Source organism: Hordeum vulgare, chromosome 3H (assembly GCF_904849725.1).
Source record: "Hordeum vulgare subsp. vulgare chromosome 3H, MorexV3_pseudomolecules_assembly, whole genome shotgun sequence".
In the NCBI taxonomy this organism is placed as follows: Eukaryota; Viridiplantae; Streptophyta; class Magnoliopsida; order Poales; family Poaceae; genus Hordeum; species Hordeum vulgare.
Window position 1 is genome coordinate 507,290,697 of NC_058520.1, and position 17,403 is coordinate 507,308,099.

General features: G+C 45.3%; 1 protein-coding gene across 4 annotated transcripts; it reads right to left on the reverse strand.

Moving 5' to 3' along the window:
- Window positions 1-4,910: 4,910 nt before the first annotated feature.
- On the reverse strand, window positions 4,911-16,783 carry LOC123444547 (small RNA degrading nuclease 5). 4 transcript variants are annotated; one of them, XM_045121309.1, is made up of 16 exons: window positions 16,582-16,783; window positions 16,397-16,511; window positions 15,568-15,624; window positions 15,419-15,484; window positions 14,731-14,864; window positions 14,489-14,592; window positions 7,936-8,043; window positions 7,775-7,845; window positions 7,508-7,567; window positions 7,235-7,290; window positions 6,867-6,927; window positions 6,512-6,779; window positions 6,191-6,372; window positions 5,808-6,097; window positions 5,534-5,659; window positions 4,911-5,410 (listed from the first exon to the last, which is right to left on the reverse strand). In XM_045121309.1, exons 2-15 carry the CDS (start codon window positions 16,460-16,462, stop codon window positions 5,536-5,538), a joined length of 1,647 nt encoding a protein of 548 aa, XP_044977244.1. In that variant the 5' UTR covers window positions 16,463-16,511; window positions 16,582-16,783; the 3' UTR covers window positions 4,911-5,410; window positions 5,534-5,535. The 4 variants fall into 4 exon arrangements, with proteins under 4 accessions (XP_044977244.1, XP_044977243.1, XP_044977241.1 ...); XM_045121308.1 differs by having other exon boundaries at window positions 4,911-5,413; XM_045121306.1 differs by having other exon boundaries at window positions 4,911-5,659.
- Window positions 16,784-17,403: the final 620 nt, after the last annotated feature.

Sequence of the window (17,403 nt, forward strand, 5' to 3'; positions counted from 1 at the left end):
TTTTGTGCTCGGGTGGGACGGATGTTGGCCCGAGGCGGATCGGAGTGTTCTCCGGGTAGGTGAGGTTTAGGCTCGGTCGGGATGTACCCGTGAGTGTTGTCCTGGCGGGTGCAGTTGATGGTGTTGGTGGTCCTGACTCTGCTTCTTCGTCGTGTCGTGCAACACCGATGATCTCGGATTTGCGTCGTGCAAGCTCAGCTGGGCGACGGTCGTCGGCAGTCCTAGGGTCGTGTCCCCGGGTCCATCGAGGCTGGCTGGGGATACAGGCGTAGGCGCCTCGTATTATGGAGGTGCTGACCCAGATGGACTGATGTCGGGCTAGGTGTGGAAGGGCGGCCTTCTACCCTACCTGTCGGTTTTGGTGTGTTGTGTGGTGGATGGCGGATGGGGTCCTGGGACAGGGATGCCGGGGTAGCGGCCCAGGGAGGTGGTCCCCATGAGTGGCTCTCCGGCGTGGCTCATGGCGGCGATGGTGGCTTCTCCTCTTGGTGGTGTGGGCAGCGAGAGGTCTAGCGGCAGGTGGCTCGGGCACGTCACTCGTGGCGGTGCCCGCATCTAGACCTGGGAGTTGGATTGTGTCATGTATGTCATGGATATCTCCGTGTGACATGGATGAGTTACCGAGCGAAAGCACCGCACTTTGGCACAGACGACGGCAATGCCCGTGGATGCCATTTTCTTCTTGAAGACGTCATTGTGGTTCTCCTCTCTGTATCCAGGCTCCGGGTGAAGACCCTTGTCCATTCCATACTCGGCAGCAGCGATGCTCTGCGCCGTTCTCCCTCATGTGGGCATTGTCGCGGAGCATGGGTGTGCTAGGCGTGGCGTGGCGTTGTACTCTGTCTTTCCTTTGTTCTTATTTGGTAGCGTATTCTATCCGTATAGATCCCAGGATTTGCTCCGTAAGGGGTTACCTCTCCACTTTGTATCATTCGACTGTATACTTTGATTGTTGCTTTATATATAAAGCGGGGCGTGAGCCTATTCCGAGAGGCTTAGCTTTTCTACTGATTGCAACACCAAACTAACAGCCCAACACGAACCAACTTGCGGTTGGATGGTTAGAGTGACTATGGTATCCCCAAGCCACGAGGGTTCAAATCTTGGTGCTCGCATTTATTCCTGAATTTATTTCATATTTTTTGGCGATGTGCATTCAACGGGAGGAAATGTTTCCGTCGACGACAAGGCGCCTATGGTGACTTCGTAAATCTCAAGATCATATGTCGGCTTAGTATCTTGAAATTGCTCATAAAAGTATGGTGTGCGTGTATGCATTCATAAGGATGAGTGTATGTGCATGTATATGAATGCTTGCGTCTGTGATGTGTTAAAAAAACTAACATGCCAACCCAAGCATTTGTAGCACCTAGGGCCAGTCCTTTTTACGTCACAATTCTCCATAATGTGATTCTGGAAACAGCACACAGAATTGTCTGGCCACATAATCAGTTGTCCGGTTCTTTTCTATGATTCTAGTCTGTGATTGTTGTATGTGTTGTATGATGAAATGTCAGAAATGCCCTTAGATTGAACTGATATTTCTCATAGTTTCATGTCTAATATGAACATGGAAGCGGGTTGTAAATTTCATATAACTGGAATGTGCCGCACTATCTCAAGTTGCTTTCAGATGCTTCACTTTCTCCATCTACAACATCCCATGCCAATGTTTTAATGTATACAACATCCATATATGAATGGAACAGTAGCACACAGAAGATCTGTCATCTACAAAATTCACAGCGAAGCGAACAAGCAAAACAACAGCCCACACAGCGAACAAGCAAAACAACAGGCTAGCTGTTGACCGCACACAACGAAGCAGCAGCAGCGCAGGCGTGCTGCATCCCAAAGCGCGGTGGTGGCCTGGTTGTTGGCCACACAACCTGTCCGTCGTAGGGAACCGCTCGCCGACGGATCAGACGGTGCCACGACGGGGCATCCGGCTGGCGGCGCCCTCTCCTCCTCCCGCGGGTAGGTGGCTGGGGATCGAGGAAACCCTATCGGGGTGGTGCCCGGGGAGTCAAGCGACAAAGGCCAACCAGATTTGTTTTCGCTCGTGAGCTGTCATTCGGCCGGAGTGGCATTTTGCATGTAATTCGGTGCTCCAATAGGGGTAGAGACCTAAAACAAACTGTTACCTTTTGCGGGATCGACCAGAATCGTGGTTTTCTGGTGATTTTTGTTTGCATGCCGATTCTCGTATGATTTTGAAGAAGCAAATTGAGTTCTTTTGCGATTTCCGATTCTCCAAACGTGATTGCTGCGAATCACCTCAAAAGAACTGGCCACTAGTAACTTGTATTTTCGTTCTCACTTGACATGGCACTCAATCTCGACGGTGTCCTCTTCTTATGGTGTGTGTGGCCTTGTTGATGCAAGTCCATAGTGTGGCACTTTTATGGACATATTGTAACGGTTTTCGTCCGAATTTTCGTTAGTTAGAGCATCTCCAGCCGTTTGGCCCCCCAGCGCACCCGACGGATGCCTTTTGGCGTTTGCGCCGACGCTTTTTCCACCCTCGGGCGAGCAAATTTCCAACCGCGCCCCCAGTTAGAGCATCTCCAGCCGTCTTTCCTGCTGCCAAAAAAATGTCGCTAGTTCGGCGATCATCATGCCACAAGTTGGCGATCAGCATGCCACAGTTCGGCGATCATCATGCTACAAGTTGACGATCAGCATGCCACAATTCGGCGATCAAACACGCCCATTAGTTCAGTGATCAAAAGGAATGAATCATAGACATGGAACAAATCAAATGGTCGGCTCCTCTGCCGCGGGACTGGCCGGGGTCGGCGTGCGCGTGGGCGTAGTCGGGCTCGGTCTCGGTGTCGGCGTAGTCGGGCTCGGTGTCGGCGTGATTTCTGTGCTCGGGCTCAGGCTGGGCGTCGTCGTTGGTGTTGTCCTCGTGGTCGCCGCCAGCGCGGGCATCTCATTTAAGATGAGGCCGCGCTCCACGAGGTACCACGCCTTCACCTGCTCGTCCATCTGCCGCCATCAAGAATGACAGGTCGGTGTTCCTCTTCTTCGCGACGACGTTGGTTCTCAGAAGGTCGAGCTTGTGTCCTGCTTCGTCATCAACGTCAACCACTGCACGTCGGATTTCTCCTCCCTCTTGGCGGTGTTGTTCTTGGCGTCGGCGTACATTGCTCGATCGAAGATTGCAGCCGTTCGACTACGGGGTCATGCCCCTCGTTGTCTTGGCTCTTTTGTTGCCATCGGGGCGCCCTTCTGCCGCAGCCGGGGAAGGCGTGTCCGGATAGTAGGCCCCCTTGGCCTTGGCGAGAGCGAGCCGAACGTCCCTCCACTTCTCGCGCGACTCTATCCTAGAGAACACGTGAAGGAACTTGAACTCTTGGTCCTTGTTGTCTTGGTGATACATGTTGAACATCCTAACCATCTGCATAGCCGCGGACAAAACGTGTCGGCAAAGTACACGACGACGCAATGAACTGAGGCCGGCAAACTATGTCCATACCTGACCCTCGATGTTGGTGCCGCTTTTCGGGCGACCAGCGGCCTCCTCGACGATCACATGCCACTTGTTGCAGGCCGTATGGATCGCCAACAAGTGGTTCGACATGGCCTTCTCGTCGCGGTCCTTGTGGATGCTGACGAAGTCGGGGTCGACCAGCTTGCGTTCGTCGAGCGCCGTCTTGATTCTCCTCCAGTACATGTCGATGTTCTGATTCGTGCCGGTAATCGAGTCGGTGCTGACGGTCTTCCTTGGACGTCCACTTTACGTGAGGTTCGCCCGTCCCGGCTTCGACGCCCGCTTCTTCTTTCTCCTTTCAGCGCTGGTTCTGGATCCGCCTCCGCGCGTTGTTCCTCCCCATCCTCATCCTCCTCGGCGTCGTCGAGCTCGTCGTCCATGTCGACGGCAATGTCCATCCTTTCATCTTGCACGTCGAACCCCAGACATGACACGGTGGCGACGAAGCCGCTCATGATGATCTCGTCCATGTCGGCGTCGGTGTAGCTAAATTGTGGCGCCAAGCCAAGTACAAAGGGTAGGGCAACCCGGCGCGGGCGGGGCTGATGAGTACGCCAGCGGCGAGTAGTTGTACTTGGTGTTGAGACCAACGTTGAACGCATGGGAGGGAGTAACTGGTCGGGGTTGAAACCGGAGGGGGAGGAACGCTGCGGCGCGCCATGCGGGAAGGTGATGTTGGGGTTGAAACCGCCATGTGTGTCGCTGTCAGAGTAGCCACACGAGGGTGCGTACCCCTAGGAGGGCGGCAACGACAGAGAGAAGTTGGCCGACGACGCGACGCTCGCTCCCCCACGCGACCTGCGGGTAGTGGTCAGGCTGATTCATCATCTCCGTGCAAGGCACCCTGTCCGTGCTCGGCCGTCGCCGTCGCGTCGCTAGCCTTCTTGGCGATGAGACTGTTCCGCCGGTCGGTTGTGATCGCCTCCCGACGCTGGACATTCGTATTCCACACGATGTTCGACACGCCGGCGGTCTTACATCGACATCCTCAACTTTGGCTGGGTGGAATCGACAGCAGCAGCGAGGCAAGGGGCAGAATACCTCTTCGATGGCATGACAGCCGAATGAAGGGAGCAGGAAGAGAATGACGGGAGCGACCAGGGAGAAGGGGAAGCAATGAGGAAAATGGAGGGAAGGTGGAAAAAGCGACAGGAATAGGCCCATCTATCGCCGACAACACGAGCCTTTTCACTTCGGCCGATGCCCTAGACAACCACCGACAGGCTGGGTTCGGCTCGAGTTCACCGGTCATCATTTCGACCCAAATCAGCGATAAACGAGGAATTGGGGGCTTGGCTGGAACGATTTTTCACCATCGACACTAAAAAAGACGCACTACGAGGCCTGTTGGGGGCGAGTGGAGATGCTCTTAACCAGGCAACTCCATTCCACCTTTTTTTTAACGAATCAAGCCTTAAAAGACCGCATTTAAATAAAAAATGGTTAGCCCGAATCTTGTGCCACAAAAACCAAAATGGGCTGATTACATAAACGTTACCGCAGATTATTCTGAAGAAGGCACGGGTGCTTGTGCCTACGAGAATGTCTTGCCCTTCCTTGCAGGCGGCGGATGCTATGAACTTGGCGGGACGAAACTGCTAGAATTAATAATTACCATCCGGGCCCACTAAATTATCATCCCATCCCAGCCAACCAAAAAACTCTACAGTACAACTTATCATCCCAGCCCACCAAAAAAATCGTAAGGCATGCCCCCGCCTTCGAAGCCGTGCTTCAAAGCTAAATCCCTGGATTAGCCTCAAGTTTTCATGTCAGTCGGTTAGGATCAAATCCATGCATAACTCCATCCTTCATAAAATTAAAGAAGCCGTTTGCAGGTACATCATCAATCTTCAAAAGTGACAGTGTCAGTCAGGATGCACACCTGAATCCATCCTTCCAGCAAGGCTGCAACTACTGAAGGGTGTGTTTGTAAGTTACATCAATCTTGAAAAATGGTTGTTAACAGTGCAAGCTCAGAATGGTGCATCGAGTTCTATCTCCGGAACATGCGGGGGAAAAGGTCAAGTCGCTTACAGCTAATGCTTGACACAACAGAAGCATAGAGCAACTTCTGCTTGGGCCTGTAAATCTTCCAATGCATGGACAATATTTTCCCGGCTATCGACTGTTTTTTCTCCGTGGTTGAGCATTTTCTTTAATCTGCATGCCATACCACGATAAGTAAAGGTAGTACTAGGTAACATGGCACAGCAGTTTTCCAACTCAAGTAATAGCCTATAAGCCAGCTGAAGGACAAACTCAAACTAGAATGGAATACAAGAAATGCCTTTTCTGAATATAAATTTACCTTTGTACCAAAGGAGTATCCCCATGACCGGTACATATAATGAACATTGCATTTTCAGGCAGTGTATCATGTAGTTTTCTAATTTTCTTGTCCAATTCACTCAAAATTCCCTTCAGCTCTGGACAAATTTGTTTTGCTCTTTTCCGGGCAGTTTTTCTATCACATGTTTTCAATGCAATAGCCTCTGCAACACAAGATTTCAATTTTACAGGATCTTCGGCTCTTTTACGTAGATAAGAGATCAATCCTGAAAACTGGGTCCAGACAAAGCTGATTTTGTCATTCTTTACCTGCAGTATATTTTAGCAACTAATGAGAACTTGTAAAAAATTACTGAAAGCAATGCTACCGCTAACAAAGAAACAATAGTATTAACTATTAACCTCTTTCATTGATCTGGAGAGGGCATTATCATCTGAGAAAACTGCAATTGAATTGCTGGAAGCATCTGAATAGCGGTCAAGAACAAACACTTCATCAATGAGTGAACTCCTTTTCCCACATTCATGCAGAATGGAAGCCAACTTTCTCCGTGAAAACGATGGTGGAGAGCCAAAATCAGGACCTGGAAAATAAGATGATAAACATTACCACAGAAAGGCAACAAATCAGACAAATCGAATACCAAAAACCATGTGCTTGTAATAACCTATCCATGCCTAACCGGAAAAGCAATAAAAACAGTACTGAAAAGTATGATTTACCATATTTGATTTTCAAAAAGGCAAGATCCAGAGCAGCTCTTGCATCTTCCACACTGTCATGCCCAGACCCAGTGTTCTGGATCACCCGGCTAAGATATTTGTTTGCCAGGACACGTAAAGCAATTTTGCAGCGTGGGCCACGATTATATTTGTACAAAACTGCAGTATCAATGACCAAGTCATGAGATATCCGTAATGCCAAAAGGTCATTTTCCAAAGAATGCCCAACAAGAATAGTTTCTTTGTACACAAGCCCAACAAACTCTTCCTGAAAAGAGACAAAATGGTATCAGCTAAAGTAGGATGAAATGGTGACAAAAACTAAAAGATCATGCGAAAATTAGAAACAGCTGACCTGAATCTCCTGGAGGGTTGTTGTCACATCGGATAGCATCTCAGCAGTGATTCCACTAAACCTGCACTATTAAGAATAATTATACTCAAAGCTATCATTCAGCACCTAAGAATATTATGAACAGAATCATGTACAGGAATATAAAGGCATAAACTAGGAAAGTGGAATTTCAATTAAAAAAGATATTGATAATAATATTACTAATATACATGTGCTTCGAATAGAAGCACCAAATCCTAGCATCCTCATCAATCACAACCAAGTTATTATAACCTAAATACGCTGAGGAAAACTGGCTGAAAAATATAGCATAGTTCCGGTTCAGGCTAGCTAGCCCTACAAGAAAGGAAAGTGAAGGCATCATATACCTTGTATTGTAATCAGTGATTGGATTGGTAGGCTTGACTAGTTTATCCAGTATCACCTGAAGAGATTACAAAAAAAATAGTATGGGCACTGAAGTGTGAAGAAAAATAATGGTTCATGCCAGCACATATTATAGAGAAGAAATATGTTTTTTGTCAAATTATTAAGATCACTTTGATAAAAAGAAGACAGAAATCTGAGTCCAGGATTATTGTGATAGGGACGATTTTTCTTAGAATGCTCTAACCAAGCTTTGGGGAGGGAATTACACATACCTCTCCTTTAATATCGACTAATGTTACTCTCGTAAGTTCAAATCCAGCTGCTGTCACACACTGAAAAGTGAAAAAATTATAAAGTACATGAAATATATTTTTAATGAATATCAGAATAAGAATTAAAAAGTGGCATAAGTGTACCTATGAACCTATCAACTAGATAAACCTAATATTTCAAATTTTTTTCTTGGATGAACAAATCAAATAAGGGCTTCAAAATGTACAGCAGTATTTTAAAATTCAAGAATCAGAAAATCTTATCACCATCTCACAATCAAGTCCGAGGATTTCGTATGGGGAAGAGCCTGAAGGAGCTGCAACCGTAGGGACAAAACCTGAAAATTTTGGCAGAAAAGAACAAACACCCATTTTAACGTCAGGGCATAAAATTGGAAGGCAGAGTCAATAAATAAATAAAAACTAACCTGGTAAACTGAGTGGGTAGCCATTATCTTCCAAGTCCTTTTTAGAAAGTGTGTAATATTTAACAGAAAATGGTATATCTTTTAGGTCTGCCAGACTCGATAATTTACCTGAAACAAAAAAAAAAGGTTAACAAATCGCCCAAAATATATTACAAAATTGATTTGGTTCAGGAATTAGTAGTGCCCACTTGTCACAGAGAAGGAACCAATACACTGCTTTTAGTAAATGACTAAATGAACATAAACAACAAATAAATAGAAGAACCGAGCTTAGGGAAATAAATGATAGATACTCAGCAAGAAATATATCCAGTTGGCTAAACTGTCAACTCCAGCCCGGTGAGAAACTTCTGATGTGACATGACTTTAGATTATGCTAGCTGCCATGTGACAATTAAAATAGAGGTAATAGCACCAGGGGTCCTAGAACTTGCACCGAATGTGATGGTTGAGTCCTAAAAGTTGAAAAATGACCCTACCCACTCCCAGAACTTGCAGGCAATGTGCAAACCCAGTCCAAACTCACCACCGGCCAATAGCAACGTGCCAACTGGACAGGGCGGGCCAGCTCGTGACACTTTGCATGTAGCTCCCTCCGGTTCTGCCTAATTATTCAGCCACCGTCGGCAGGGCAAAGACATTTTTCAGCTGTACTGCAAATGCTGTTGCCTAGAAAAGGGCAAAGATATTTTTCAACTGATGACAGAGCGAGATACTGCTACATATAACACATTGGCTTCTTCTTTGGGAAAGCATGGCCACGAAGATCAAGCCATAATGGTTTGGGCGGACATGAAAATGAAAGAGGTAATAGCACCCCAGATCCTACAACTTGCACACAATGTGATGGTTTGATCCTAAAACTTGCAAAGTGAACCTATTTGATCCTAGAACTTGCTCCTCTTGTGCAGTTTTAGTCCACAGCGAATCACAGGGCGCCAAGTGGACAGAGTGGGGCAGGGTTGGTGGTTTTGCAAAGTAGCCCTTCCATTTGTCAGTTATTAGGGTATGGATGGTGAAAACATAGTTTTTATTATTTGGAAAGACTTGGTGAGTTGAGTACCTGCTTTAAAAAATAATAATGCAGAGGTTGGAGACCTTTTTCCTTTTTTTTTGCAAGTAGCTGGTGAGCATTGCGTCATTTGCCTAGCATGCTAATATTGCTACAGTCGTACTTCTTTTTGCTTTCGAATAAAATGAGCTTCTTGGCCCTAGATCACCCCCAACCACAAGTCTTATAGTTTAGGACCTAGCTTACGCAAAAACTACTACAGCGGCTGACACTAAAATGACAGTTTCAAAAACCATCATTACAAATTACTCAAAATTAACACTTCAGGCTTCATAAGACCTGTGGATACCCGAAGCACTCAACTCATAACTCATAAGTCAGAACATTGCCAAGAAATCAACCATGAATTATGTCGTCCTTCGTTTTCCATACCCACACCACTATATGTGAAAGGATAATATGATGAAATGCAACTTAATCTCCCCGAATGGATGAGCAAATTTAGTCGAAGTCACCACTTCATTCACTGTTTTGTCTACTGTCTGCAAACGTAATATATTGAAACTTCCCTTGATATACTTGGTTATTCCGTATATGGAGGATAACCAGGCTGGGCACATTAATCTTGCACCAGAAACGTATTGTATGTCATTTTTCTTCACTTTTCAGGCATATTGAAAATAATGTTTCTCTGATTTTATTTATAAAATAGCAATTTGTGTCGGGCAAGAGTTGTGCTCTTCCTGTTATTACTCATCAGGTCACAATTCATTTGGAATCAAAGAAGTGGTCTCTCCTGACTTCAGATTAATCAACCGCCGCGATAACATGAGAACGCATGATCTCAACAAAAGGCTCATAGTTGATAGTTCTTATTAAGCAATTAAAATAGAATGCCATCAGCTTGGTTGCCACTACAATTCATCACTTCTGTTGGTGCTTTAATATGAAGATTGGACTTGAATAAATTTATTTGTTGTTTGCAGTGGTTTCATACTAGGAAAAATATTGTTTTAGCTGGATAGTGAAAACACAATTTTCTACTATTTGAAAAGACTTACTGAGTTGAGTACATGCCTTTTAAAAAATTAATGCAGAGGCTGGAGACCTTTTTCCTTTTTTTAAGCAAGTAGGTGGTGAGTCTTGCATCATTTGGCTCGCATGTTAAAATTGCTATAGTCCCTACTTATTTCCAAATAAAATGATTTTCTTCGCCCCAGATCAGCCTCCGATCACAAGCCTTACAGTCAAGGACTGAGCTTACAAAAAAACTACTACAACAGCTTAAACTAAAACGACATGTTCAGAAACCATCATTACAAAGTACTTGCTCATTACAAAGACCAGCATCAGCTGAACACTGAGAAACAGACCAAACTAACTTAACAATAGCATAGAAGTATGACTGACTTCCATCAGCCATTCTCCAGCCGGAGCATCGTAGCTCCCCATCCTTATTAGTCATATTATTTTTGACAACACCTTCTTTTGTCAGTAAAAACATACATCTGTGAAGATGGCCCACAGTGGAAACGTGACTTGTGTAACTGTTATGCCTGGATCCACATTTTTTGGATATGATGATTGATGATCTTCACAATCACGATTTCTTAAGCTATCCATTACTTCTGTGCTTCTCTTGCTTGTTCAAAATCCAAAATCGTAATTGCATGGTTCTGTTTTACACATGCGACATAAGAGTGTATGTATGTTTATTTTTGGATATGATGATCTTCACAATCATGAGTATGTAGGCATGGCTTGCAATGTTAAATATCTAGTTAAATTTTATGTTTATGCAGGCTCATGAGGATGTCGTTGAAGATGTTGCTTGGCACCTTAAGGATGAAAACCTATTTGGATCTGTTGGCGATGACTGCAAGTTCATGATGTGGTACTTGCGTACAAACAAACCAGAACAATCTATAGTTGCGCACCAAAAGGAAGTAAGCATGCTTTAATTGATAGTTGTTGAGCTAAATGTTTTTTCTGTGTTGACGGGAACATAGCTGCAGTACTACAGTTTGTTCTATGCTCACTTTTTTGCTCAGCTAAATGTTTTTCTGTGTCTGAGTGGAGTATAGCTGCAGTACTAGAGTTTGTTCTAAGCTCAACTTTTACCATACTGGGAAGATCTTTTCTTTGTGCAAGCATCCTTACTGAAAAAGATGGAACCTATTTGGGTCCGTTAGTGATGACTGCAAGCTCATGATGTGGGACTTGCATATGAACAAACAGGAACAATCTATAGGTGCTCATTAAAAGGAAGTTAGCATGCTTTGAGCAAGAGCTACTGAGCTAAATGTTTTTCTGTGTCGAGGGGAACATAGCTGCACTATACTCATTTTTTTGTGAGCAAGACCTTTGCTTTATGTACCGGAGTGGTATGTGAAGCCTGTTTTCTGAAGTTGCAATGATATACTTATTCCTTGTGTCTCGCTTCTTTCAAAAATTTCACCATCAGATTTTTTTTTGGTGGGGCACCATCAGTTTCCTTGTGTGACTGTCCCTGATCTGGCTTGAGCGGAACATACCCTAATAACTGACAAATGGAAGGGCTACTTTGCAAAACCACCAACCCTGCCCCACTCTGTCCACTTGGCGCGCTGTGATTCGCTGTGGACTAAAACTGCACAAGAGGAGCAAGTTCTAGGATGAAATAGGTGCACTTTGCAAGTTCCAGGATCAAACCATCACATTCTGTGCAAGTTGTAGGATCTGGGGTGCTATTACCTCAAAATGAAATGAAAACTGACATGGCAGTCCGTCAGGTTATCATGCTCCACGCTTGACTGAAACTTTTCAAGCAACTTGCTTCTCAGCTCAGACCACGCGCGGTGGGCGGTGCCGAAAGCTTCCGTCGATGCTCTCCGCCGTCAGGCACGGGCTCAAACCGCGGCCACGGTTCCCTCCTCCTCCTCCTGCCTCGCCAGCGAAGGCTCCCGCTTCCCCTTCCGGCGCACATCGCCGCGGCTCTCACGCAGACGCCTCGCCCGTCTCGTACGCGTCACTGCTCCTCCGGCTGCGGTCGGGCCCCGCTCTCGTCGAGGCCCGGCAGCTGCAGCCGCGGTGCTCGTCGGCGGCCACCGCCACGGCGCGGTCCTGTCCGCTCAGCTGGTGCAAGTGTATGCTAGGCTCAGGCAGATCCGGCACGCGCTCCGCGTGCTCGACGGAATGCCCAGGAGGAACTCCTTCGCGTAGAACACCGCGATCAATGGCCTCGTCGACGCAGGGCGGTTCTCTGAGGCGCCGGAGACGTACCGGGCAATGGACGATGATGGTTCAGTCGCCGCGGATGATTTCACGTACCCTCCCATCATCAAGGCGTGTGCCGCGCTCGGAGCGGTTGAACAGGGTCGGGCGATCAGAGAGCATGTGGAGGAAGGCGTTGCCCGTGGCGATGCGGTGCCCAATGTGTTTGTGCAGTGCGCGCTCGTCGACATGTTTGCCAAGTGTGGGTGCTTGGGCGAGGCGAGGAGTGTGTTCGAGAGCATGCAAGAGAAGGATGTGGTTGCATGGACTGCGATGATCGGATTTGCCGTGCATGCAGGAGATTGGCTCGACACGATGTGTTTGTTCAATAGGATGAGGTCGGAAGGGTTCTCGGCTGATTCGGTGATCATTGCCACTGTTATCCCAGCATGTGGCAGGGTGAAAGAATTGCTAGCTGGAACGGCGTTGCATGGATGCGCGGTGAGATGTGGAGTTGCTGATGGTAACTGTGTTTCCAATGCTCTGGTTGATATGTACTGCAAGTGTGGCTGCCTGGAGATGGCTGATTATCTGTTCCGTTCTATCGATTTCAAGAATGTTGTCTCTTGGAGTACATTGATTGCAAGGTATTTGCAGAACAGAATGTATCATGTGAGTATCAGTTTGTTTATCAAAATGGTTGCTTCAGGGTTAAAACCAAATTCCAATACCATGGCAAGTATACTTCCGAGTCTTTCTGGCCTGAAATTGTTCAGGCATGGAAAAGAGGTCCATGGCTTCTCCTTAAGATATGGACTTGACCAGAGCAAGTTTCTAGGGAGCGCATTTATTGACTTCTACAGTAGACAAGGATTCCTAAGGGAGGCAGCAACTGTATTTGAGCTCATTCCAAAGAAAGATTTGGTTATATGGAATTCAGTGGTTGCAGGTATGGCATGAATGGGGATACAGATTCTGCACTGTGTGCATTTAGGGCGCTACAGAAAGCAGGATTTAAACCTGATCATGGTTCTGGAGCTTGTTCGCCACAGACGCGGCAAATAGATCACGCGATACATAGACCAGGCATCTAAATGTTGTTTCTCTGCTCGCAAGGCTCAGCATACTACAAAGCATGCCTGTGCTTAAATCTCTTCATCTGTTGCTGTCATACAGCAGCGACAATGTTTCCATCAAAGAGTGCCAAAAGCGGAAAGAATAAAGTGGATTATGTAAAGCATTCAGATTTCTCTTCTGATTCAAGGTACGAATACATGCACAAGGATAGTCAATCGGTGGAATTGTTAATCCTGGTCTGAATGCCACAGTACGTAGTTTGTTTTCTGTTCTGCAGTGGTATATGTTGTGGTCGGGGTGAGCTGGGTGGCTGGGTTGATGGTGGTTTTAGCATATGGGTCGGTTGATGCCCTACACAAACTGAACTAGCCAAGACCTGCCTGTAAACTGGTACTGCTAAAAGCAACGCCACTTCTTTCTCTCAGTCCTGCAGGCAAGGCATCTACCCCTAAGACTTTTGGGTTAGAGAACACGTGAACAGAAATGTGGAAGCACATGTTAGTTTAGTCTTAACTGAAATCTTAACTGAATTTTGAAATGAATTTTTAACAGAAGTCTTAACTGAATTATTAACTGAATGTTTAGTTTAGTCTGAGCATTAGTAGTACATATGCTGCTGCTGTTTGCAGTATTAAAAAACTGAATTTTTAACTGAATTCTTAACTCTGTTGATGCAGTGTGTGATTCATTGTTGGGAAAAACTGTAGACACATTCAGGTGTTTCCCCCCTGTTGACGGTGGCTGAATAATTAGGCAGAACCGGAGGGAGCTACATGCAAAGTGTCACGAGCTGGCCCGCCCTGTCCAGTTGGCGCGTTGCTATTGGCCGGTGGTGAGTTTGGACTGGGTTTGCACATTGCCTGCAAGTTCTGGGAGCGGGTAGGGTCATTTTTCAACTTTTAGGACTCAACCATCACATTCGGTGCAAGTTCTAGGACCCCTGGTCCTGTTACCTAACTTGCCTAAAAATTCAGTTAATAAGGAATATGACTGGGAAATGCACAAGTAGACGACAGTAAAAAAGTGTATTGATGAACATGTAACAACTGTTCATATTACAAGTTAGAATGGCATTTTTCTAGGAAATAAACGCCATCAAAAAGGATGGGAATAGTCAAATGATGTGATCTTCCAAACTAGAATCTTCACCATAAATCGAACATGAGATCTTTTCAGTGCCTAGTGACTACTCCCATAATAGCAGACCAAATCACATAGTGCGGGGCCGAAAAGGTGCAATAGACACAATTTTTAGGAGTCATGATCTCATACCTCCATCAGATTCATTTGACTGGTTTGATGTTTGTGACTGCCGCTTTCGCTTTACTCTGCATGTCAGGAGTGCGTCAATGGTATGCCTTTCATCTGGTATACAGCTGCCAAAAGAAAATTAAGTTGGCCATAATGAGTGTAGTGAATTGATATGAGAACAGTGTCGCTATTATACTGATAATACACCAGAATACAAAAAACTGTGGACAACAAATTCAAAGTCTTCTGTTTAAAGCACAAACCTTGAAGCTAGAACAGGTTTTGGATTGCCACACAATTCTTTCAAAGAAGAAAGGAGGCGTGACTGAGACATGTATAAAGCTGCATCGAGGCCAGGAACATAGAGAAGGACAACTTTTGTGATAAGAGGCTTGTTCTGAACACCAAAGAAAACATAGTTTTAGAGCTAAGCACAGGTAGGGATTCTAAAGCAGCAAATAGAACTCACGGAAGTCACATTACGTGTACATATCGATGCTTACTGCAAATCGGCATCTATAATTCACTTATTGTCATCACGAGTTGCCAGTAATTATTATTCTATGATTTTCACTAGGTTAAAAAATGCTGCAAATGTTTTTGAGATACTCCCTCTGTAAACAAATGTAAGACGTTTTAGGTCACCAGGTCGACCTAAAATGTGACCTAGTGACCTAAAACGTCTTACATTTGTTTACAGAGGGAATACTTTTGTAATTACTCCCTCTGTCGACTAATATAAGAGCGTTTAGGTCACTGTAGTGATCTAAACGATCTTATATTAGTTGACAGAGGGAATACAAAACAGGTTGTTCTCAGTCCAAAGTGCAGTTATGAAAATTATGGAACAGAAAAACTTGGTTATTCTTCATTGATAATGACTAAAACAGTGGGGAAAAAAAGAAAATCATGTTCTCCACAAAGTAAGAAGGGAAAGGGAACATGATTTACTTTAACAAACACCCATGAAGGCGGCATGCCTTCACCAATAACCCAAGTTACTAGCCCCTGGACATCCTGTGTTACAACCAAATGGTGTGTTAAAACAAAGAAAGAAAAGTCAGTGGTCAATTTGCATCGTGTTTTTGCTATGGAAGGACCTGCAAATTCAATGTGGAATCTGACGTGGCCTCCTTAAAAATAACATCAGGTTTAGCCTGGATAGAATGCAGAAAAAAGAAAGAGACAAGAATTAGTTCTGTAAGAAATAAGGCATAGCTTCGAGTAGCAAATGTATTAATCAGTAAAGTAAGCAGCACGAGAGTACTCTGACCAACTAACAAATAAGCAAATATCCACATGTCCAACTAGACACACATCTGTGATAAAATTGTTGAATATAACCAATACTTACATGCTTCTTCACCTAATAGTCCATTTATACCATGTAGACGTAATTCAAAAAGTTGATCACAGAGAAAACATAGAAGGTTTCTAGTGTTCAGAGAAAACTCTGATAACAAAATAAACGACGTATTCATCGAATTCTAGGTGGGGCGACTTCCTTTTATTTGATGGAAGAAACACTCTTCTGCCCAACAAGGAATTAGTCTAGGTTTTTGCCTCACAGAAGTTCAGTGGAAAAATCCAATATCTCTGTCGCATTTGTACCATATACCTATAGGTAACCACATTTCAACCCTTTAAAAAATCTCTCCCAGAATATGGAGTGAGGCCTCATACATATTTTGGCTCAGCTCCACTAGCAAAAGTCACCCACAAATGCCATCTTCACCATGAGTCACCATAAAATTAAATGATAAGTGTAATGTTGCAATGACACGACCCTCTATTCCAACAAACTAAAACTCCAAAACTTATTTTGGGGTTTCCTAGCAGCAGACTAACACAGCTCCAGGTGGTTATAAACTTCCATGGTTCTGCCTCTCTGAAACAGTGAAGAGAAAAGGGCGGCAATAAAGCACGTACGTCGGGACCGAAGACGTCGTAGTACGTAGAGGCAGCGGGGGCGGCTCCGTCGGAGGGCGTCGACATGTCGGGCGCCGCCGAGGGGGCGAATCTAGAAGTTCTGCCGGGTGCGCACCTGCACGGCCAGAACTTGTGAAGGTCAGTGGGACTTAACTAATCGCTGGATGGGGAAAAAATACTCATACCTCAAAACTCAACTGCGGACGGGGTGGAGACGGCAGGAACGCGATGTCCCGACGAGGAAGAACGGGAGCGGCGATGGCGGCAGCGCGCGTGAGAGGCCGTGGTGGGTGGGGGCGAGGGGCATGAGGGGTGGGATTGAGGCGCCGGCGGTGACGCCGCTAAGGGACGGCACGGCGGCAGCTGTAGGGCTTGGTGGTAGAACAGGGGACAGGAATTTAGGGCGCGTTTGGATCCCTATCGAGTTCGATCGTGGGCCTTCCTGGGCTGGGGAATTTGAGGATTTGCCACAGGTTTGTTTGTACTGGGCACCGCTAGGCATCATATTACATATGTTTGCTACCTATATCAGACTAGTAGAAGACCGTCCGATCAGATGCAGGTAAGTCATCCGATCAGATGGTCAGTAACCCACGAGATTTGTTGGGTTCGCTCATTAATAGGCCAGCATTAAATTTTTTTGGCAGCAACTAATATCTTGAAAAATAAAATTGTCCTTCCATTATTGCTTCTCCGTTGGAAAATAAACCATGCTTTCATAGTATTATTATTGAGTTTATGTCGAAAATAATATTTGATTCAAATATGTTTCTGTCCGAATAATTTTTTTGCTTCCACCCAAAATAAGATTTGTTTCTATCTAACAAAAATTGCATCCAACATATTTGCTTCCAATGTGTTTCGGTCAAATACAAATTTTGCTTCCACCCAAAACGTGATTTGTTTCTACTATCTAACAAAAAAATGCATCCAGTGTATTTGCTTCCAATGTGTTTCTGTCTTATAAAACAATTGCTTCCGCGCAAGATGAGATTTGTTTCTATCCA